General features: G+C 48.1%; 1 protein-coding gene across 1 annotated transcript in view; it reads left to right on the top strand.

The window, feature by feature from the left end:
• Dock2 (dedicator of cytokinesis 2) overlaps positions 1 to 13751 on the top strand; it is a 398899-nt gene extending 385148 nt beyond the window's left edge. The window contains exons 45-52 of the mRNA XM_050138695.1: positions 438 to 614; positions 1845 to 1928; positions 7118 to 7255; positions 8922 to 9049; positions 9906 to 10074; positions 11103 to 11223; positions 12196 to 12338; positions 13224 to 13751. Coding sequence (XP_049994652.1) covers positions 438 to 614; positions 1845 to 1928; positions 7118 to 7255; positions 8922 to 9049; positions 9906 to 10074; positions 11103 to 11223; positions 12196 to 12338; positions 13224 to 13292 — 1029 coding nt within the window. The 3' untranslated portion in view covers positions 13293 to 13751. The remainder of the gene's footprint in view (positions 1 to 437; positions 615 to 1844; positions 1929 to 7117; positions 7256 to 8921; positions 9050 to 9905; positions 10075 to 11102; positions 11224 to 12195; positions 12339 to 13223) is intronic.
• The last annotated feature ends 10741 nt before the right edge of the window (positions 13752 to 24492 follow it).

Here is a 24492-nt window from a genome sequence, read left to right on the forward strand (position 1 = left end):
ATGTGTGTGTGTGTGCGGAGTTTCATTCTATCCTCCCTTTAACCCACGGTCTCAGAACCTGCTGGATGCTCCTAGAGCAAGCGAATGCTGATTTCTCTCGCCGGTACCATACCCAATAGCTTCGGAATAGTATGAGATGATGGTCAATGCATGTTTCACTGGGAGAGAAACCTTCGCTGAGTACCTTCAACCTGTGAAGTCAGAGCAGAGCCTGGTACTTCCTCCCCAGAGAAATCCTTTCCCTCTGTACAGAAAGCCAGCCAGCTTGTCCTTGGCCAGCAGACAGCCCTGAGCTGATTCATTACCCTCGGATCCTGCTGTAGCCTGGGGTCTAGAGACAATGTCTGAGTTACCACCCAAGTGAAATCGATACCATTGATGACATCTGCTTCTCCTGCCACCCACTAAGGTTCTGCTGCCAATCTTGTTTCTAACAGACTACAATCAGTCCTCTGGAGAATGCCATTGAGACCATGTCCACAGCCAACGAGAAGATCCTCATGATGATAAACCAGTACCAGAGTGATGAGAGCCTTCCCATCAACCCGCTCTCTATGCTCCTCAATGGAATCGTGGACCCCGCAGTCATGGGAGGCTTTGCCAAGTATGAGAAGGTGAGGGACCTTGGAGCTTATCCCCCTTTGTCTGTCCTTGCTTGATCCCTCTTGGACACTCAGCGTGGTTGGACATCAGGTTCCAACCTGACCTCCTGTCTCCTTCCCATCCTGATCCCACAGCTAGACACAGAGGAAGCAATTTCCTGAGGGTTTCTAGTCCCCTGGCATCTCTGTTGAGGAAAGACTCAGAGGTAACCACAAACCACCAGCCATTCCTTTTGGTAAACCTACCTCTTCCATAAAGGATTTTAAACAACATAGATACAGGGAAAGAAAGAATCTTAACATGCAGAAGTCTGGGAGCCCAACTCCATTGGCAGAGAGGCATAACCTAGGCCTGTAAGTCACAGGAAGCCCCTCACATTTGAGCACAAAGAAAATGCCATCAGTTGAGTCCTAGTTGCCCCTATTGGATATGCCAGTGTGCCAATAGGGAGACATGGCTTTCCCTAGCATGATGTAGAACAGAAAGTCCTAAGGCAGCTTCCAGTTCACTTGAATGAGGAGTGAGCTCCTTCCTACACAACCTCACTGTGCATTCCCTGGCCTCTACCATTTATTCACTGGTGCAAATGCAAAAATGCCACGTGTGAACCAGTCAGCCAGTCCTTTTGGCTGCTGTGACACCTCTGTGGTCAGAGTTGCTCAGCCTTCAGGGGTGCTGCAATATGTCTGCATGGAGTTTGCATACAATGGGGATGGGAACTCTGAAACGAGGGCAAGCGAGGGATGGAGGAGCCATGAGGGAGACTGGGAGACAGGCTTGGACACGCACCAGGGAAATTCCTTACTCAGCTTTCTTCCACCGGCAATGATCTCCCGGAACCTCAGGATCCCTTGAAGGCTCCCTAACATGGGAATCTCTACCCTGAACCAGATCCAACTCAACCCCTCAGAGTTTTGGTTCAGTGGAACCCAGTTGGTACTGGAGAATGTGTCAAGTTCCCAGGTCAAAACAGGTTCCAGGGGAGCTGCTGCTGGTGGTCCTGGCACCCCGTGTTGGAACTACTTTACTGGAGTTTGCACCCTGCTTCTGGTGGGTGCTGATCAGAGATCAGAGTGAGCCTCCAGGAAAGAAAAAGAAAGCAGCGTCAGCTATGGCGAGTTCCACACCAATGCCTGGGATCTTGAAACCTTCACATCAAGTTTTGTCTCAATACCAGAGAGATGGATCATGTGTCCCACCTGAGAAACAGAAAATCATAAGTCCCTACCTGTCCCCCACAGGCCTTCTTCACTGAAGAGTACAGCAGAGATCACCCAGAGGACCAGGACAAGCTGAGTCGCCTCAAGGACCTGATCGCATGGCAGGTAAAGCCTGGGCATGAGAGCATCCACCCAGGCCCTCTCCTTGCCCCGGTTCTCTGGCCCTTGGCTAACCTGGGCTGGCCTGACTCCACATGACCAAAGGGCTCCCCTTCTACTGCTGGATTACACCTAAGCAGGCTCGCCAGGACACAGATTTGCAACACCTTACCTTTGGGTATTGTACAGTGCCAGGCAGCAACGAATGCTGTGCCAGAGATTGCTTTCTTTGATGTTAAATCACGAGGTAGCTTTTCACAGCGAGACTCAAATGAACACCCCCCCCCCCACACACACACACATCCACCACCAACCCCAGCTTGTGCCAATCAGACAATAGAAGGCTTGCCCCTCCCCCGCCGCCACCTTCCTTGTGAGGCTGATCCAGTTTGTCGCAAGATAGTGCACAGATGGATATCAGGTTCTGCAAATAATTGAGGTCATTGTTGGGCTGGCTCATGGTCAAAGGGTGCACATCTGCCTCGCTCGGCCAGATTTCAGCCTGAGGACTTGTTGTTTGTCCACCTCTGTATCCTTTGTCCTGTTGCATTCTTCTCCTTGCCCATCCCCCCTTCTGGGCATCTGTGTGAAGCTCTTGGAAGCTCTCCGCTTCTCCCCTGTCACTTGCCTCTCTCTGCCTCCTATGTCCTCGCATCTTCCACCTCTTCTCTGCTTTTTCTTTGCTCTCCCTTTCTCTTTTCTTTTTCTCTCCTTTTTCCAAAGAAGGAAGAACCAGACCCTTCCTGCTCTAGCCCTCTGACCGCCTCCTCAGACACCTGCCTGCCTGAGCTCTGGGCAGATGGTGCACGGATGGACATAGGAGGGGTAAGGTAGGTGAGGAGTGAGCGAGGAAAGCCTGGGGCCAGGAGAAGCTGTCTGCAGGCTGCCATCCCCTCCTCCTCCTCTTCTCCTTGCCAGTCACCATGCAAAGAGGGAGTTTGGTTACTCCAGGGAAATCAGGGACTGAGAAGCACTGGGTGTAGACTCTTCTTAAAATATGTATTCCTAATTCAGGTCCTTCTCTGCCTCCGCCAATTTATGCAAAGTGGGACTTTAAAAATGAAAAGCTGAGCGAGCACTGCAGACATACTTTCCCTGAATGCATTAGGTATGTCTGGAATGTTCTCTCCTCTTCCCACTCTGTGCCACCCAGTGCCACCCATGAAAGCTAAATATCCCTCAGGTCTTTCCATCCGCCTGGGACTATCTGTATCCTTTAATATTCAGATAATGGTGACACCCTCACCACCCCGATCTGAGAAGCAGGAAGGCCAGCTGAGTGGAGCCTTTTCCTGGATACCTCTGGGGCATCCAGGGAGGACTACCAGGTTACATACACTGACTTGGTGGCTTACTTTGTGCCCTTGCCAGGACTCTGTCAGGCGCCTCTTCTCATCTGGTTACACCTCTCCATGCTGCATCCACTGCCTTCAGAGGATGGACCTTAGCCTTGCAGAGCAGTGGCTAAGCCTTCTAAGAACATTCCACCCCGGCCTTGGAGCTATTTAGAAAGGGTTCCAAATAGATGAAAACAGCCTGCGTTAGATGCCACAGCCTCTAAGATTATGAGGGACATTCAGGCAGCACCCCCTAACGTCCACCTTTCCCATAGCATGCCCGTGGCTCCCAAGTCCACAGGTTACAGAGGCCCTTTAATACCGGGAAGTGTGCTAGGCTATATCCCTCCTGCTCTGCCCAGCTTTCCTAACTATGGCATGTGCATTTAAACAATGCAGTCCTGCGGGGCAGGCACGCTGCTACTCCCATTAGTACACTCAGCAAATCTGCTAGCATCTTACCATCCATTCTCAAAGTCCTTGTTTACTGGATCCCCACTGTGTACCAGGCGCAGTGCCAGGTAACACAGCAATAGAGAGGGGCGAACTTGAGCCTGTCCATTGGAGCTTAACTCCAGCGACGACATGGTTTTGCAAAGCCACACACACTTTGGGGTTTTTCCTCAGGACTCGAGGACCTTAGACGTTAAAGGGAAATGGCCTTAGCTTTACCAAACCAGAGAAAACTGGCGTTTCCAATGTGCAGCTTGTGTCAGAATTTGTAAATTTCAAGATTGGAATCGTTCGAGATGTTTTGTTCTTTGTAAGGAAGATTTTATCACATGGGGAAATATCTAAGGTATATTATTCTCTGACGCTTTTTGCTGTGAAGCATTACATGCAGGGAAGTGCATATAAACATATATGGTGCTTCGGTTTATCACGCAGCATCCACGGACATAACCTCTCACCTAGATGCAATGGGCTTCTTCTGGAACCCCTAAGCCCGTCTTAGGTAGTCCTGTAGTCAACACCACTCCCCCCTAGACCGACTACTTTCCTGCTTATATTAAAAATAGAGCTCTGTTCTCTAAGCACATCTTCCTAGGCCTCACAGTTTGCCCTGGATTCCTGCTGACCTACATATGACTGGAACCACCATATGTTAGTCAGGCTTGTAAAATTTGTCCCTTTTGTGGCAGCTCACTATTCTTTATTCACGCGGTCTAGGAGTCTATACAGAGAGATCACGTAATGATTCGAATGCATTCATTTTTCTGCTGGCATAGAATGAGGTTGGTTTCAACTTGAGGCTTTTGGCTGTCTCTCTATTGGGTGTGTTTAGACCTGGAAATGTTTGCTCTTAACACAGGAGAAAATAGAGCTTTAGAATATACCACTTCATTTCTACCAGCAAAGGTTAATTCAGCAACATCATAGAAATAGAATATACAGTACATGCTATTATGTATTTAGCTTCTTTTGCAAAGCATGGTGTCCTTAAAATTCACCAGTTGCTACATATATCAGAGGTTTGACTTTTTGCCCCATGTATAAGTATGTATCATACAAACAATATATTAATTTATTGATCCATACTCCTATTGGTAGATTGTATACCCTCCACTCTCTCAAGGTACATGTCATAGTGAATTCTGTTTCATTCAAGCTCAACCCTCCTGGGTATAAGAAACAGTTTCCTAATGTGTCCACACCAGCTCCCCTGTCTGCCAGCAGACATGAGAGTCTGAATCTCTCTCCTTCTCGCTTATACTCACACAAAAGTTACCTTGTAAAAAAAAATGCAACCATATTATGTTATCCTTTCTGGTCACAGTGGAATAAAATTCAAAATCTATAACAAGAATAAACTTCAAAATTATATACACAGATGGAGACCAAATAATAACACTTTTAGATGAACATTGTATCACTGTGGATGTAAGAAAGGAAATTATAAAAGTCCTCTGAAATGAATGAAAATAGAAACACAATATACCAAAACCCGTGGGATTTAGCAAAAAGTCTGTTGTGAAGGAATGGCGTGTCCAGATGGGAAAGTGTAGATTCCAAAGCTCTCGGTGGAGCATGCTGTGAATGTCAAGGCTGGCTGATCTGTAGTCCAATCCCATATTTCTTTGCTGGCTTCTTTCAGTCTGGCTGGTCTGTTCACTGGAGAGCACTGAGTCTCTGAGCATCCTCTTCACTACCTCCTCCCTCTTAACGCCTTGAGATTGATGCTAAGTGGACCAATTTTCTGTCTTGTCAGAATGTAACACTAAAGCTATAAATTCATTCCATTTTAAATCTTACTCTATTATCTTTATGGAAGATCCCTTTGGTAATATTTTTTAAGTAACACCTTAAGCTCTCTATAATCTTTCTTCCGCATTTATTCATCTGTCTTTTTCGTTCCTACTTGTTTTTTTATCCTGCCTGTTAGTTTTGGTCCTGTCTCCTGTGAGTGAATTTCCTCCAGGGTCTGCTGACCCCAGCAGATACCTCCTAATTCATAGTGAAGCTATGGAAATCAGTGGGCATGGGAGAAGGCTCTGTCAGCAAGGTGGCATCACAGCTTGGTAACCGACCCACACGCCTGAACCTACACACCTGTCTGGGACCATTTATAGTCTCCAGAAGTAGATCCTTCAGACCATTTCACGGGAAGATGATCATAGCTGCTAAACGGGGCAATCTGGGGACGGCGCAGTGGCCATCTCACTAACCACGGGCCCACGTTCTTTCCACCTACTTGTTTCTAGTCTGGCGGTGGCGGCTCCCCCTCCTATTCTTGGGTCTGGTACGCCGCCGGATTCCCCGGTTTCATGATCTGATTGTTTTAGAGGACAAGTTCCTGCTTCCTGAGGGAATGAGAACACATTAGACATAGCTGCCAAGTGAAGCTGGGGGCAGCTGGGAGAGGAGCTGGCCCCGTGCAGAATTTCAGTATCTCCCTCAGCTTTCCTACGGCATCCTTGCCTCTGCCCCCGAAGGCTTCCTTGGTCCCTAGAAGCAGGTAGCTGCCACTCATCACTGACTCTGCTCTCGGAGGTCAGTTACAGCCTCCAGCCCCCTTCCTACTGAGCACACACTGGAGCACAGGTCTAGCCGACTGCACATCTCACTGCAGAGTGCATTCTCCCTCCACCTCCTCTTCTCTCAAGAGAAGGAGCCAGAAACGCCTTTACTTCACCAGGATGGGGGTGTTTATTGTTCTCCTCCATCCTGGTGGTCTAGGTTATTCTACCCCAAGGTCATGCAGCTAACTTTCTCACATTTGCCTTCTAGCAGGGAGTTCCGCAGCTGTTCTTCCCCTCCTGGGTCTCTAGGTTCAGTGTGCTGATCTCCTACACAGATAAGACAGCCTGCATTTCCCCTACCCATCTTTCTTCCTCCCTTATCTTCCCAAGATTTGGCAACACTTCTAGAAACACTAGTAAGAGCTACGAGCGTGCTGGTATCAGACAGCTCTTTGTTCAATGGCCGTGAGAAGAACAGTTGTGCCCCAGGATGTGAGATGGACTGGAGCCCCCTCTCCCCTTCTCTGCTCCTCCCTGTTGCCAGGCATTTTTACCATGGTGTCGCCTTTGTACTGCCAAGACTTCTTAAGCAAGACTGGAAACCCAAGTCCTGGAGGTTCCTCCTTTCTGTTCTCTGAACTCAGACCCTTTGTAGATTTTTCAAGGACTCAGATTTCCTCACGCCTGTGGTTTCTAATGCCTGAGACAACTACACTTCCAAGGAAGCCCGAGCGGCTGGGTCATTGTCCCCTTGCATGACAAATTTAAAGGCTGCAGTCGTCCCAGGAACCATGCGTGTCTCTGAGCATCTGAAACCCTCCAGGAAGAGTTAGCAGGCCAAAGGAACCTCTTGAGCTAGTGCCCAAGCTGAGGCCCATGGCTTACCATCTCTCTACAGATCCCCTTCCTGGGAGCTGGGATTAAGATCCATGAGAAAAGGGTGTCGGACAACCTGCGGCCCTTCCATGACCGGATGGAGGAGTGTTTCAAGAACTTGAAAATGAAGGTGGAAAAGGAGTACGGGGTCCGAGAAATGGTATGAGTGATCCATCACTGTGACTAGGAAGGGGGAGGACCTTGGAAGGGGCTGACATGGGAAACCTTCCTGTTCCCTCGAAAGTCATTCCTAGAGAGAAGCCAGTTATACATCAGATCTACGAAACTGTGCTATATAAGTATAAAAGTTGCATCAGTGAAGCACCTAGCATGTGCTTGGCCCTCTCTAAATACAGTTGATGTATATTAACTGAGAGAAACAGGTAGGTAGGTAGGAATGTTTTTCAGTTCTTATATATCATTTGAGATTCAGGGGCATCAAATAACTTGCAAACACTGTATTGCAAGTTACCTTAAGGCCAGAGTATCTATCCAGCTGTGCTGTCTCCACAGCCAGGAGAGAACACTGGCCAACACTCTCAGAGGCAGTGTCTTGCCTCTCACATAAAGCAGAATCATCAAATATCAGAGCTACGTAATACCTTGGCGACGGTCTGTCCCAATCCTCTTGGTCTACAGACATCCAGAGAGAAGCTGGTATTCCAGGGAGGGCTAGAGCTAGACCTGGTCCCTCTTCCTCCACACAGAAACAAGTTGACCTTCTCCGTGCTCTCTTTCTGATGCTAAACACTTGGACTTAGTCCCGGCCCCCCAGACTGAGAGACTGGTCCTTCATCCCACTTTAGATAATGGCCACAAACCCAGGCCCCAGGAGTGAGGCCCCACACTTCTAAACACAATAATTACAAATATGGGGGCTCTCACCCTCCCTACAGACCTGGTAACATACTAGAACCCATGGCTCCAAGGACTCTACTTTGCAATGATTTTTGAAGCAATGTGCAGTCCATAGAAACTGTTCTCCGGATCTCGATCTTTCTGGGGCTAGACCTGTGTGATCAAGAACTTTTGGAAGAGTCTAGACGAGGGCACCTACACACGCCTCTCAGGTAGTCATGGGTGAAATCAACTGCGGTTTCCAAGAGGGCTGCTGTGTATGGTGACCCCAGCTAGGATGTTGGACGGTCTGGGTAGACTCAATGCATTTTCAACTTAACAATAGGCTTATTGGGATGCGATCTTATCCACTGAGGAGTTTCTCTACCGCTGTTTTCACGTTATGATACCTTTAAGAGGAGCCAGGTGAAAAACACACAGGGCGAGAATGAAAGGGTCCCAGATAGGAAACTTCCGTGTTGTCAGGACACCCGCTGGCACCCTGGTATGTGATTACCTACCATGGATCTCCCTGGAGCTGAAGTGTGGAGTGTTTCTCAGGGCTTTCACTAGATAGCCAAGATTGAGTGAATCATGGTCATGGGCTGAAGATGCATCTCTGTCCCCAGCCTCCTCCCTGGAGGGTAAGTTGATAATATGTGGCTCAGAGTCTCAGCCCTGTAATGACAGGGTTGCTCTCTCTGGCACAGGCAGGCTCCGGCTCGAGCCATCTCATTAGCATAAAGAAAGATGGTCCATGGGGTCACTGAATAGTACAGATGCTGTCTCAACGGGGAAACTTGGACTAGCAATTGTTCCCCTGGGGTAGATGCTGCTAGTGTTTATCCTGCAGCCCTGTGGCCCTGCCGGCTGAAAGTTTTGCACTGATGCCCTGAGCCCACAATTCCACCCAGCCCAGATGGGGAGGAGGGCTCAGATAACAAACCTCTGCTCTGCCGGCTGCTCACCACCGGTTCTCATACCTACAGCCGGACTTCGATGACAGGAGATTGGGCCGCCCCAGGTCCATGCTACGTTCCTACCGGCAGATGTCCATCATCTCTCTGGCCTCCATGAATTCTGACTGCAGCACTCCAAGCAAGGTCACCTCAGAGAGGTCAGCCTCTTCCTGGAGCTTCTGGCCTAGGCCACCTCCCCTTTCACTTCAAAGTCTTTCTCCAACTGGGTCCTCAGGAAAGCCTTGGCATCATTCAGCGGGTTGTCTTACCTGGCGCCAATTTTTAAATTACCCTGGGCAGCTGAGAGAGGCTGTTTGCTCTCCTGAGAACCCAGAATACACTGCAGGTGTGCGCGCATGTGTGTGTACATATACACACACACGTGCACACACACGTGCACACACATCACTGTCTCTACTGGGCTCCTTGCTCAATGATGTCTATTGGCAGCCAGCATCCCTCACCCAGCCTGCATTGTAAATATTCTTTCCTCTGACAGAGGTCCCATCCTTCCAATTTTACTTCCACAGTAGCATGTCCCCTTCCACATCTCCTGCCTCATCCCCATTTTGTCCTGGAACCCTGTGGTTCCAACTTCACTGTCTCCATGATAGGCACTGTCTCCATGATAGGCACCATGTGCCCAGTGTTCAGGTTGTTGCAATCCCACACTTACTGAGCAAGTGGTGGCTCAGAGAAGTCAAGGGATTTATCCAGAGTCATTCAGCTAAAAAGCAGCAGTGCCTGAATTTGAACCCAGATCCTCTTTTTAACCAGTTTCATTCCCTTGCCATCCCTCTTGTTTTTGATGGCTTACCACCTTCAATCATCCTAACCTTTTAAAAATGTTTGTGGATGAGTGACTGCCTCAATTTCCTGTCAAGATAACTGACCAGCCCTACAGTGACTGCTTGCTCAGTCAGCATGAAGGTCCTCTTAGGTCCCCCACGTCCCTACGGGGCTGTCCCACTAAAGCTCTAACAAGTTTCCACTGCCCCTCCCTCTGCCCTTCAGCTTTGACCTGGAGCCAGCAGCACCCAAGACTCCCAAAGTGGAGGAGGAGCCCATCTCCCCGGGGAGCACTCTGCCAGAGGTCAAGCTGCGGCGGTCCAAGAAGAGGACCAAGAGGAGCAGCGTGGTGTTTGCAGACGAGAAGACGACGACCGAATCAGAGCTGAAGCGGGTGAGTGGAGGTGCTAGGTTCTCCTTGGTTCTTCTCAGAACCTGGGATCATTAAATGCAGCCTGACTTCCTCATTGCATTGGGTCTTAGAGGAGGGAAGATGCCAAATAGGAGCCAGAACCCAAGCTGTCAAACTCCAGAGCTTGAGTGTTCCCTGTCGAGGAGAGTAGCCACTTGGGCTCTCAACCCTCTGTCTCCTAGACAGAACAACTCAACTGGGCATCTGAGTGCTGGGCTTTGTGGGGTGTAGTGAGCAGACTCTGATCATTTTGGGTCTTATAAATTAATAGCTTATAGGTAAAGTTATATAGAGAATAATTATGTAATCAATATTTGGGTGACAGAGGGCAGCCTGTGCTACATGGTGAGTTCCAGGACAACCTCATCAACAGAGTAAGCCCCTATCTCAAAAATAAACCCAACAATAACTACTAATGAAGAGAATTGGTACCAGACAGCCCTGAGTTCAATGCTAGCTTCCCCCAGGGGAGGTTTATTTAAAAAGTATATAGCTGGGGAACTGCCGGGGAGCGAGCGTTCGTCATCATGGCATAGGATGTGGGGTTGGGGTGATTCGGGATCAAATGGCAGGGCTAGCCGATACCTTCTGGTAAAGAAAGAAACCTTCAAAAAGCTTCCCAGTGGGCCTCTGAAGGAAGAGCATAGGCATGTCTTCTATGCTCCAGGATTCTACAGAACACCATTCCCCTGATTGTCTAACCAAAGAAACCTTCAAAAAGCTTCCCAGTGGGCCTCTGAAGGAAGAGCATAGGCATGTCTTCTATGCTCCAGGATTCTACAGAACACCATTCCCCTGATTGTCTAACCAAATAGACCCTTCCCAGCACCCCTGGCGCCATATAACATGCAGCTCTAAAAGGCAGACTGACACAGAACGGTATGCAGCAGAACACATGAGCTGTCTATCCATAGAAACCACTTCAAGCACTTTCCCCTGACCTTTGAAGACTAAGCCCTTTGAGGCGCTAAGCCCTTGCGATCTGTGATGTGTGATATATATCCATCCAGCTCTCCAGAAAGCACGAGTTCATGAGCGACACCAATCTCTCAGAGCATGCGGCTGTCCCCACGAGGGTGTCTGTCCTCTCTCAGATGAGTTTTGCCAGCCAGTCCATGCCCACCATCCCAGGTATGTATATTTGCCACTGTTAACCTGGGGGAAGAGGTCGTGTGGGTTGCCAAGCCAACAGGCAGAAGATGGATGAGAACGACTTCTACAGGGCAAGGAAGGTTGGGTATTCGGGGCCAGAAGCCCCTGGCTTCTGCATTCTCTCAGTATCTCCCATTGAGGAAGCCATGTGACCAAGCTCTACCGGAAGCATAAGGGGAAGTCTGCTGTACCTCCGGGACCACTTCCTTCCAAGAGTCCCTCAATTTGCAGGCAGCAGCTCCCCAGGTCCAGGAGCGTGCCCTTGGCATATCTCTGCTGCCCATGGCACCTCTGCTAACCTGGAAGACTATTTCTAGGTTTGTAAAGCTTGGCACAGCATCTAATGACTGTGGTATTCGGTGTACAGATGATGCCTGTGCCCATCTCTTACTGTCCAGGGATATGGGACAGCCCCCACTCACTTTCCTATTCACAGAGCAAGCCCATATACAGCTGGGACCCAGCATCTATGCAGCTAGTTCTAGTGTCTGCTGCTCCACACCGGCTGTTCTGAGGACTGGGAAGACTAGAACAAGGCAAAACCGGTGCTGCCCCCTTGGGGCTGAACAGTGCATGACAAAAAAATGTCTCCTACCAGAGTGCCCTCTTCTGTCAGACCCTGCCCTAACTTATTATCCCTTTCACACCATGGTACCCATCCATGAAAATGTCTCCCTCCCCATTGCTGCACATTCAAATCAATTCACTGAATGTCAGCATCCTTCACAGACTAACTAGTCAGTGGCAGTGGGAACCTAAGTCCAGACCAGCTCAAGGGGCAAGGGGTCTTCTTTTCTCAGCACTCTTCCCATCTAGACGCTTCTGTACAAAGCTTTGCAAAGGGCCATGAGACAGGACCACCCAAAGGATGGTGTAAGATACTGTTCCTGTCCCTTGGGACCTACCTCTAGTGCCCACTTGCTCATTCTAGGGTCCTTACTGTCTCCTCAGCCCTCACACTCTCAGCAGCAGGCGTGCCTGGCTTGGAGGAAGCCAACACATCGCCCCGGCTGAGTCAGACCTTCCTGCACCTCTCAGATGGTGACAAGAAGACCCTGAAAAAGAAGAAAGTCAATCAGTTCTTCAAGACTATGGTGAGGCCGCCAGTGACTGGGAAGAGGGGGGAGTGCCGGGGAGACTCAGGGAGTCAACAACTGAAGGAAAAAATGGGGAGGGTCTAGACAGGTAGATATACCCTTACCTGTGGGTGTGTACCTTCACTGCTCCCTGGGGAGTATGGCCAGAGATCCTAAGGCTTGGGCAACTGTCCAGCAATGCCCACCATGTGGTACTTCTTGGGGCTCCAAGTAGCTCCCTTGAGCAGGAATGAACCCAGTTCCAGAATAGAAGTCCTTCGGGGATCGCCAGTAGGTAGCTAGTCCTGACTTAAACTCTCTGCTGGAGCTCCCCCCCATGAGTCCCAGCTGCTAGTCATCTATCTTTAGGAGCCAAAAGTACTTTTTTGGGGGGCAAAGCATTTTCCTATTCTACTCACATTACAACAGCCTTCAAATTAAAAGTTGGTTTTGAATCACTGACTCTTGAAGTCCCATCTCCTGTTGTTACCCTGTCAGTTCTTGTCTGGGATCAAGAAGGGACAGACGTACTTCCGATCCTCTGGGCACTATGATTCAGAGTGGAGATACTATAAAAATCACAGGTTGCCTGAGAGCCTGCGTGAGTGAGTCAGGCCCCATGCTAAGCGCTTCCCCATCATTATCCTGTTTGATCCTCCCCTGTTCCAGAAGAGTTTTGCAAGGCTCGCAGAGAGTCAGCTAAGCGATGTGCAGAATTCACACAGTTAGCAAGGGGTCTATGAAACTTCCCAAAGTCTGCTTCCTGTCCAATGTCAAGGTCATAGCCACTCCTAATCACTTGGGTTTAGGTATAAGACATGCTTGTGGGGTCTGGGGTGCTCCAAGATGATGCATATAAAAAAATCCCATCTTGCTGTTGTGTTTGTGTGTCTTCCTACATAGCTGGCCAGCAAGTCAAGTGAAGAAAGCAAGCAGCTCCAGCTCCCAGACCTCCCGTCCACAGACCTATGAGAGATGCTGCTGAGCAGAGCAGCGTGGGAGCTCCATGGGAGAGGCATGCACATGACATTGGAATTACACAAGGGGGCAAACCTTTAAAAGAGACAGAGGATTCCAGTGGGCTCCAGAACCCAAGGGACAACAAGCCTTGTGTCTCCTGAGGCCACCACCAGGATGACGGACGACTCAATGGACAAAGCCCCACTGTGGATTCGGGGAGCTCCAGGAGCCAGCAAGTGGTGGTGGATGCTCTCCCCAGCATCCAGGGCGTACATGCCATAACTCAGGTTCACAGCTGGGAGTTGTATTTGTTTCATTCCTAGGTCTCAGTACTTAAAAGAACCGAAACGTCTTTAAATGTTCTACTTCCGGTTAACATTTTTTTTGTACTTTACATTTTTAATAAGACATTTTCTAGTCAATTATCTCCAAAGTGTTGCTCTTTCTTACTGACATTAAACTTGGTCTCATGGCTCAAACAAACCTTGTTAATCATGTCTGTTCCTGTAGGATTGGGTAGAAAGTTTCCAGGGTGGTTCCCAGGGGGACTACAGCAGTTTAGAAGGCTTGTGTTGGCTCATCTCAATACCATGTTTTCCCTCCTGGCTCAGGAGACCCCCAAGAATTTTCTCTTAGACTCTTAGTTTCTTTGGGGCCAAATCCTGGGGTATCAGAATGCCAAGAAAACCCAGAACTTTCCTCTACAGCCTGACAGTGGAGACTTTCATCCCACCTTCCTCCATCTCTACACAGAGATGGCTAAACCACCTAGCCTGTTACTCTAATGAAGCCTCCAAGCAGTGACGGGAAGGAGAGATCTGAGGGCTGGTGGATTCACGGTCCAGACTCTAGTTAGATCATCAGGACAGAATGGTGGCTTTCTTGGAGAGATGTCTACATGTGAACGCACGAGGAAGTCCATGGTCAGATTTCTCAGATGAGACCCAAGGAAGAAGAGCAAGGGAGATGAGAACCGTTCTAACCTCTACTGCCCCAGCGAGCAGAACTGTGTAGAGGGACGTGAGCATAGGCTGTGCCCTTGTGGGAGTCAAGTGAATGGCAGCTGGGTCCAGAACTATGGGTGGATGATCATATCTTAGTAATGGAACCCTGGGGTCCAGTGAAGGATAAAATAGAATGATTTAGAAAATTACTTCCTAAAGCTTAATTAGCTAGTCCTAAAAGGTGGGTATGATTATTACCCAGATGGAGAAACTGAGGCACAGGTAGAAGTGACCTAAGCCTAAAAATGCCAATACTGAATCTAGAATCTGGATGGGAAGCTAAAATTGCCCCCATTACCTAATAATACTCCAGCACCTCTTAGCCCAGGACATCCTGAGTCCTGGTGACCTATGTATCTGCCATTCTCTCCAGGGTGCTGTCCATGCCCCATCTCTAAACCTCAGACCCACCGTCTGCTCTAGCTTCCTATTTCTGTTCTGCTAGGGTGGCTGTGGGTGTTTGGGCTGCATCCGACAGCTTGGGATTCCTGAAGTCAGCTGAGATGAAAACACCTCTGGACCCACCTTCCAAAATCCCTGTCAAAGCATTAGCAGAGGACCCGAGAGGAGGTGAAGGGTGGTACCCTACCCTCCTGGCTTGCTGCAGATGTCAGCATCATGCAGCCCTTTGTCCTTTCTGCTACAATCTCTCTCCAAGTTCTACATTTGAACCACGGGTTTGCTTTTTCCTTCCAGCATGAAGTAATGGAATCCTAGTGTTTAACCTTTGAATAGAAACTCTTCCAATGACAACTAGGGAAAGTATCTCAATAAGCAAATGAAAACAGTCCCCCATTCCCTGTGACTCCAGACAGACACAAGCCTGTTGTAGACCTGCAGACTTGATTGCTTCTCACCAGGGAGGCTTGTGCAATACAGACTCAGAAGCTGTTTTAATGGCCGTAACTCTGAAAGTTCTGTCTTCAATCGCTTCCCCGCTCCTTAACAGGCCACTGTAATAATAAAATCATCCCTGTGTTCTGCCTTCACAAAATTACCAATATCGGTGAATTTCCTTACCAGGTTTGAAAGGAACCCACAAAACAGAGCAAAAAACGGAAACCCATGGATTTCTGTTCTGAGGACTGTCACTGGGTGGCACGGGGATGGGGATAGGTTTGGCACTTTGCCAGAATTCCAGATACTATGGCTACACACCAATAGGCACAACCATGCTAGTAGAGACAAGGACAACCAGTTATACCACAGCTGCCTTTGGCCAGGTACTCACTCTGTGTCTTTTTCTTAAACCCTAACCTCACATCCACCCTACAAGGTAGATACTAGGGTGCCACTCAAATGGGTGTGGAAACTCAGTGTCTTCGTTTCCTTAGCACCACTGTTCCTGAATGCCTGATTCTTGAAAATTTTATAAAGGAAATAAAGTGTCTTCCTTTAGTTCTAGGTTCCTTTAGTTCTAGGTTACAGTGAAGTCTGGCAAAAAAAAAAAAAAAAAGTGCTACCGTTGGCTTGGAAACCGGTGAGACACTCCCTGCTGCACCATAATCTAGCAGGGTCTTACAAGGGTCAAAGAGTTGGTTTCCAACGTGTGAACTTTGGAGAAACACACTCAAACCACTTCAGAACTGGAGGGTTGTGCTGTGCCCTTGTCACCAAACCAGAGGCAGCCCCATTTCTGTTGATTCCTTTTTGTGTTTGACCTCAGCCTGGTTCCAGATGCTAATATCACAGCCCATACTTGTAGGTTACCATCCCCAACAGTGCTTCTGATGACACCCATGATAGATACGGGGAGGGGAGTCACATTTGGTACAACTCATCATAGGCCACCAAGTGCTGCCTAACTGCAAGCCAGGTCTCTCCACAAGCAGCTAGTAATGCCCAGGAGGGGGTTCCCATGGGAAAGGGCTGGTGGGTGGTATGCTTGGGGGTGGAGCACAAACTTGACCTAAATAGCAGAAGCAACTTAAAGGAGAAAGGCTTATTTTTGGCTCAGGGCTTCAGGGGATTTAGGCTTGTTATGGTGGAGAAGGCATGGCCACGGGAAAACACAGCCATGGGGAAAGTATGGGAACGAGGAAAAGCATGGCCACGGGGAAAACACGGCCACGGGGAAAACACGGCCACGGGGAAAACATGGCCACGGGGAAAACATGGCCACAGGGAAAACACAGCCACAGGGAAAACATGGCCTGGGAGTACAGTCTGGAGCTGTTCACATGGTAGCCAGCCAGCAAGAAGAGAAAACAGGAAAGCCAGAAGCAGGTAACCTTCAAAGTCGCCTACCTGGTGACTTCTTCCACCAGCCAAACTCCAACCCATGAAGGCTTCCCAGCCTTCAAAACAGTACTATAAACCAGAGGCAAATCATTCCGTTTCTGAGTCAGTGTGGGGTATTCCAGGTACAAACCATGAAAGACCCCAAGCAATTACTCCACTCTCTCACTTTCTAGTTCTGGGAGCTGCTCAAGGCCACATGGCTGAGCCCAGGTCTCCTTCTGGGCAGTTCCTTCAGAGTCATTCTACTCTCCCTTAATCTTCCTGCCTTCAAACACAGATATCATCGTCCCCACTTTAGTATGATCCAGGGTACCAAGTTCCCCCTCCTAAGGGTCATTCTTAGCATTATAGCAAAACATGGGATGGAAGTCAGCATTCCTTCTTCCCGATTTGCAGGCTCGTGTCAGAAAGTAAGGGAGAAATGGAAGGAATCTAACATCTTCCCAAGGAACTGAAAAAGAACATGGCTTTCCTCTCAGACATACGGGCACTCCTCTGTCTATTATCCTATCTGAACCCTGGCTGCCTCTACTTACCTGGGTAGCTCCAACTACCTAGAAAACAGCCCTTCTGGTCATGGCTAAAAGCCTATGGTATTTTTGTTTATTTGTTTGTTTTTGTTCGTTTCTTGTTTTGATGAACATGCTGTACTTTGCTATGCAGAAAGTCATAGGGAGATTCAGCTTGGAAGGCATCACAGAGTAGGACCCCTGTGGACAGGATGGATGGAACCCCCCCATTGTCACAGTCTGTATAAGAGAAGAAGTAGAGAGGAGATGTATTTGCCCAGCCTCCCCTTAACCTGGTCTATTGTTTCTCAATCCTATCTCAGTACATCCCACTGAGGTTGTAATTCTGGGCTGCAAAACCTGGTCCCTTCAGGAGCTACTTCGCCCCACATCCTACAAGGTGGCCATGTATTCATGGCCAAGGTTTTTCTGTGAAAAAGGCAGACCGATGCAGCCAGTAGCTAGGCAGCAGCAAATGGGAGGAGCAAACCTGACCTCAACAAGCAGCTGGTGGCCCTGGCCGCAGGAGTACAGGTGCTACTGCAGAAGCAGTTGACGCCGCTGGGCACTGGGGCAGAGCAGGCAGCAGGAAGCTCAGCAAACTATGATTCCCATGAAGGTCAGAGCTGGGCTGGGGCATGAGATGCTCAGAACCCTCCTGTCACATCCTGCTCCTGTCGGTCACATGGCTCCTCCATTGTTCTAATCAAGTCCATTTTGTCATAATTCATTTGAAGATGGCCAGTTACGACCCATATGTGACAGAAGAGCAATCGTTGTGATTCAAGCAACAGTATCATTGCAAAGCGATCAGGACGTTAAGTAAGATTTATTGTTTCCTTGCCCCACTATCCACTTACCTTTCTCTGACCTAAGACTGGATCTCATCTGGCATGTGTTGTTTATCTGGCAGGATGACCAGATAGCCCGTCTGCAAAGGGTCCCTGCTCTTAGGTGCCCTGCCTTTATTGGTTTGGGTTTCTTTTATTAACCATTGGCTATCTTCAGTGGGCATGAGAATGCTCAGAAACAGGCCCCTAAGCCCTGGTTCTGAGCACACTCCTCCCTGTGCCTATTGGACCATAACAATATGGTTTCTGTGTTGCCAGTCACCCTGGATTCTTGGTCTACAGGCATGAGAAGCCATCACAATTGAATGGCAATCACAACTCTATTCAGTGTGAAGTTTACCACGTCTGTGACTGCAGTCTTTACTCGTCTCTTACCCTGCACCTTGCTGGTTGGTTTGTGTGTCCTGTGAATTCAGTTGTTGAACACACAAACCCTAATACCTCAAGATGTGGCCATTTTAAAAGCAGAATCATTAGATAAGGTCATCATTCAGTATTACTGATTTTCCTGTGAAAGGAGGAAATGTGGACACAAACAGAAAGGCCATCAGAGGAAGATGAATGAAGACAGTGACCAGGACAGTCAAAGTCGCCAGCGAGCCACAGCAAGTAGAGAGAAGCATGGGTTAGATTCCTCTTCAGGGTCTCAGAAGGAAGCAGCTATGCTGACACCCTGATCTCAGACCACAAATGTCCATTCTTAACCCACTCTGTTCTTGATGTTTGTTATAGCTTCCATAGCAAACTAATACAGACCAGCACCTCAAGCCTGACAAAGCCAAAGACTGTAGGGGATAGCAGGTCTTCAGATGAGATGGTATGAAGGATTTCTTCTCCCATGATGTGGCTTTCAGGCTTAGGAGCGTTGGAGATGCTATGTCTATGATCCACCATTATTTCTAGTCTTTTTCTGCAGTTTAGAGTCGATTCCTTTACCCTTGTACTGTCCTCCACTGGTACCTAGCCCAAGCTTTCAAAAGGCTGTGCCACTTCCTACCCCATGGGGTGATTCTGAGTGGCAAGATTCCAGATAAAGCCAGTTGAGTCCCAGGCCTCTGTGCCTGTTTCTATAAAACCCTCAGTAATAGGAAATTGGTGCCTGACGTTCCACAATTATCTTGTTAATGAACAAGTCATTATCAACACAGTGGGACAGGGCCATGTTCCTAAAGGGTCCATACAAACAAGATCCCTGAGGACAAATTTCCCATTACACACAAGAGGAGCAGAAAGCATTCAGCCATCACCAGGCAGAAGAGATTGTCAATCTGTTCCAAGCAAACCAGAAAACCCATAAAAGCATCTAGTAGTCCATTCTCATCAGCCAGAGTCTCTTGAAGACAGATTTATTGAGTGGAAGCCTATGGAGACCATTACTCCTGCTTTTCAGGTCTATGAAAGCATTCTTCCTGGAGTTTCTTTGAGTAGAAGGTTCCACTCGGACTTCCTTATGCAGGGGGTCTTATAGCATAGTTCAATAATCGTGTGTGTGCATGTGTGTGCATATAGAATAAACATATACATGCATATATACATATAGGTATAGACATAAACACAAAGAGAGACACACACATACACAAGGAATCAGACCAAACCCCTTACCGTTTTCTCGCCATGGAGACTCTCTAACATGAGGACCATAACAGAATTTTCAGTCCCCTCCCTGCTCTTGATGTCACTTCAGATTCCTATTTACTAGTCTTTGAGAAATCCACATATTCCCTTTTCCCTGCTCCATTGACTAGCCAGAATCTCCCCTGGGAAAAAGTCTACTTACTAAAGATACAGGTGCACTGCCAAATTCTCTCCAAAGGAGCCAGTTTCCCATGGCCATTGGACCTGGACTTGCATCTGCACGCGGAACAGAGGCGTTACAATTTCCTACCACCATGGCTGATTTTCTCATTATATGTGTTAAGCTACAATCTAAGAATCCGTTCATTGATGTGATCTCTAGGAACACAGTAATCTGTTAGTCACTCTAATTTTCTGTCTTGTGGGCTGCCATTGTAGAGATTAATCCACTTCGGATCTGATGATTAGGTATTAGCTACCTGCCTCTCCCAAACTGGAAATCCATTCTCTTCATTGATATCAGGAAACCTGGTTTTGTGGTATCGTACCCAGCTATCAATACTTTTATTTCTTGAATATGGAATGCCCTCCATAGGATCTTGCCCTGAGGGTTGTAGTTGTCATCCAATGGGCTTCCAGTGATGTGATTAGATCATGAGGGTTGTCTTAGTTACTTTTTTATTGCTGTGATAAGGCCCCACAACTAAGGCAGTTTATAGAGGGTTAGAGTCCATGACGGTCATGGCAGGGAACATGGGAGCAGCTCAGCAGGCATGGTGCTGGAGCATAACATCTTGAGATGTGAGAGAGTGGGGGTAAAGGGAGAGGGAGGGAGGGAGGGAGGGAGGGAGGGAGAGAGAGAGAGAGAGAGAGAGAGAGAGAGAGAGAGAGAGAGAGAGAGAGAGAGAGAGCGCGAGCTCTAACTGGGAAGAATATGGGCTTTTGAAACCTCAAAGCTTTCCCCCAGTGACACTCCTTTTCCAACAAGGTCACACCTCTTAATCCTTCCCAAACAGTTTAATCAACTTGCAACTAAGCACTCAAATATGTAAGCCTATAGGGGTCATTTTCATTCAGGTCACCACAAAGAATTTAATAATTTAGTACGTTACTGATTTGATCATATTAGTGGTAGGTACTGAAAAATGGAGGTAGGACCTCCTTGGAGGAAGTGGGTCCCTGGAGTGTGCTTTGAAAATGTTCATTTTGTCATCTGTCACTTCCTGTCAGTCCTGTCCTTCCTGGCTGTCACCAGAATCATGAGTCACATGATCGAGGACTGAAACCTCTAAGCTGTTTCTGTCAGGTGATTGTCTCAGAGCTAGAAAGTCTGAGGAACACAAACGTTGACCATGGCAGCCTGTCGCTAGCCCACTAGTCTGCATCCCTTGCCTGTGATTTCTGTACACACTATAATCAAACAATAAAGGCATCATTCATTACCACAATTGTGTTCTCAGTTTCAGGGCTGAGAGTCTGAAACCTATGTGTCAGGGCCCCAGGGAAAGCATTTGCTGGTGGCTGCAGTGCTTGGAGCGCCTTGACTCTCTCTCATAGCTGTGCTATGCCCCCAATTCTGCCCCTGTTTCTGCATGGTCCTCTGCCCTCTCTGTGCCTGTTCTGTGACTCCAAATCTCCTCATAAGGACTGGATTTACAGCCCACTCCAACCCAGGTTGACACCATTTTACCTTGATTACCCCCGCAAAGATGCTATTTCCAAATAGGATCATAGAGCCTGGAGGATGAAGCCTTCAATATTTATCTTTGGAGGAGAAAGTTCCACCTACAGGATAGGTACTCCTTACCAACACACACCTCTTATCCTAAATTAAAAAATATAGCTATGGATCCTTCCCTGGGAAGGAAATCAGATATCTCTTCTCAGGATGTCCATAATAAATCCATTCCAAGGACCTATTTTCTGATCTCTTTGACCTTTTCTTAAATAATACCACTGGATAGACCAAGGAAGTTTTGTATCCACTACATACAGAGACCAAGCTACAAGGAGACTCTCAGAAAGCCCAAGGCCAGCTCTAGGTGTCTCTGTGGTGACAGTGGATCGGGAATACGTGATCTTAAGCTAATGAACTCTTCTCCAGGTGTGGTAGGGGAATAAACATCCATGCACAGCTTTGAGAGGAAACACAAAAAAAGGCAGAGCTGTTCCCATCTGACCAGAGAGAAGGCAGGGAGGTTGGGAGGTTCATGGTGCCCTGTCTTCATGCGCCCAAACATTACGAGCCTAGTCTTAGAGCTTACTCTTCCCACCAGACTTTACTCTGGGAGACTGGTGAGACTTTCATTATCTTGCAACTTTTCCTTTTTTTCAACAAGATTCTGTCTTGATTTCAGCACAGTCTACTCTGCAGTTGCATGAGATAGAGCCTCTTAAACTTCACGGTACCTGTGATAGCAGAATAATGCCCCCCCCCATGAAAGATGGCCACATCCAAATCCCCAGGGCACCGGAGTAGCCCGGGTCATGTGGTGAGGGCAGATAAGGGTTGCAAACAGAACAAGATGAATCAGTGCTTCTTGAAACAGAGCACACACCTCTGGATTACCGGGGGCTCAGTATCACCACCAAGGCCCTTTCTAGAGGAAAGGGGGAAAGCTGGGAAGAGTCAGGGAAGTTCCATGAGGGGAAGGGGACTTGTTGCTTCAGCTGGTTTGGAATATAGAGGAACAAGTCCTAAGTTCAGGGGTATAACAGCCCCTTAGAGCAGGCTCTCCTCCAGAGTCTCAAGGATAGAACCCACTTTTGTCAGCACCCTCATTTTAACCCAGTAAGAGCCATAGAAGAATTCTGAACTATAGAATGGAGGAAAATTGCATTATCTTAGCCCACTAAGTGGTGGACCACTGGTTTCAGATTTGGGAAATGAACGCAGAGCCCTCTGACTTGATATCCTGCCTTCTGTCCCTCTCACCTGCCATTTTCTACTTGGAGGGTCTCCAGAATGGCAAGGAGCTGCCCAATACCATGCTTTATGTGATCATCATTATCTTAACCAGTTACGTACCTTATCTTAACCAGTTACGTACCTTATCTTAACCAGTTACACACCTTATCTTAACCAGTTACACACCTTATCTTAACCAGTTAAGCACCTTGGCTCCCCTCACACCTCACTGCACACTGCACCTGCCCCTCATTTCGTACATGGATTTTAGGGGTTATGACATCACTATGCTGACCTCACTAGCAGGCAGGAGACTATTGCTCTCAGACTCAGTAGGATGCAACTCCAAAATAGTATTCTGAGAGTGTGTTTTTAAAACCCGCCCCTGCTTGCAATCATGCCCAAACCCCATAGAATCTGGCAACACCGACTGGTTTTCAGTTAGGCTTCATCAGCCTCACCTGTGACTGAAAAACTAGGATAAATCCAGACACCCCCTAGCAGAAAAAAATACAGCCAAAACTCTAAGCAGGGAGAGAAGAATCAGAAATCTAGAATTAGATGGTTCAGTGACTCTGTTTCAGGAACTAGCTGAAGATAAAATTAGATTGTAATCTTGAGAATAATCTTGAGAAACAGGGAGTTACCCCCTTGTGATTATCACTGGTATTTTCGGAATTTCCAATTGATGCCCTCCCTACCCCCTTTGGATTACTGGGTGTGGTTTCTTCCCTTAAATACCCCTTCTCTCAGCTACTGGAGGTCGAACTTTTCCACTGAGTGGGCTATGAGTCTCGGCCTCAGCGCTGGTTCCTGTCAATAAACCTCGTGTGATTGCAGCTAGGATGGTCTCTCGTGAGTTGCAGAGGGGGGTGGGGGTGGGGGGGAGTGTGTCGTGTTATCCCAAAATTTGAGTGAGAGTCTCCCCACACTGGGAGTCTTTCATGGCGTGGTTAGAAAGGTAGACTCCTGGGATCCACTCCAGATAATTTCACATCTGAACAAGAGCACCAGGTAATTCGAGTAAACATTAAATATATAACCCAAGAATTAAATTGTGATATTTTTAAATTGAGAGCGAGGAATGCATCTCTATGCAGCAAAGAAGGGAAGCAGAGAAACATGGGGACGATTCAGAATCATCACCACTCGTGCTGCCCAGAGCCTCCGACACACTCTAGCGAGACAGCCAACTGCACGGCAGATGTGTCTGCTCATCTATTCTTGGCACCCCTGGACAGGGAAGATGGAGAATGATCCATCCTCTATTTCTCATTGGCCAAACTGAGAATTATTAATGCCATGCAGCACTCCTTCCCAAGCGCCATCCTTCAGTCCCTTTGGCAGCTCTTGGGAAGACAGATCCTAGAACCTATCACATTTCATTCACTTGTGTGGGAGTCGGCTGAGGTGCAGAGCACACAGCTGGCTGTTGTGACTGTGGAGGATACAGGGGGTAAGGAAAGAGCCCTCTGCCACCCATATGGCTCACTGGCCCTAGGTGGTAGACTTCGCAGGTCTAAACAGACTGGCACATCTTCCAGATCAGATCACTCCCACCGGAACGCATTGGGTCATCCTACACAGGAAAACCTGCCAGACCCAGAGTTCATCAGTCTTTAACCCAAGACTATGCCTGGAACTTTTGCCAAGGCCTAGAAAAATGGTAGAGTACTCCCTCCCCTCACCCAACCCCACCACCTTCTGTTTGCCTGGCTGCTTGATTCTTCAGAATAAGGGTGAATTCTCACCAGAGGAACTGGGATCCAGATGGTCACAGCCCCTGTTCTAGCTGGACTTTTGCTGTGGTGATCAACACCATGACCAAAAGGAACGTGGGGAAGAAAGGGTTTATTTTATCCTTCACTGCCAGATCACAGTCTGTCATGGAGGGAAGTAAAAGTAGGAACTGGAACAGGAACCTGGGGCAGGAACTGAAGTAGAGTCTGCTATTTCCTGGCTTGCTCCTCATGGCTCACTCAGCTTGCTTTTTTCCCCAATCCAGGATCACCTGCCCAGTGGGGCAACTACTCACAGCGGGCTGGGTCCTCCCATATCAATCATTAATTAAGAAAATACTGAAAGAAGTTGCTTATGGGCCAGTTTGATTGAGGGTGTTCTTCT

This window comes from Alexandromys fortis, unplaced genomic scaffold (assembly GCF_014885135.2).
Source record: "Alexandromys fortis isolate MF-2015 unplaced genomic scaffold, M_Fortis_MF-2015_v1.1 scaffold_11, whole genome shotgun sequence".
Classification (NCBI taxonomy): domain Eukaryota; kingdom Metazoa; phylum Chordata; class Mammalia; order Rodentia; family Cricetidae; genus Alexandromys; species Alexandromys fortis.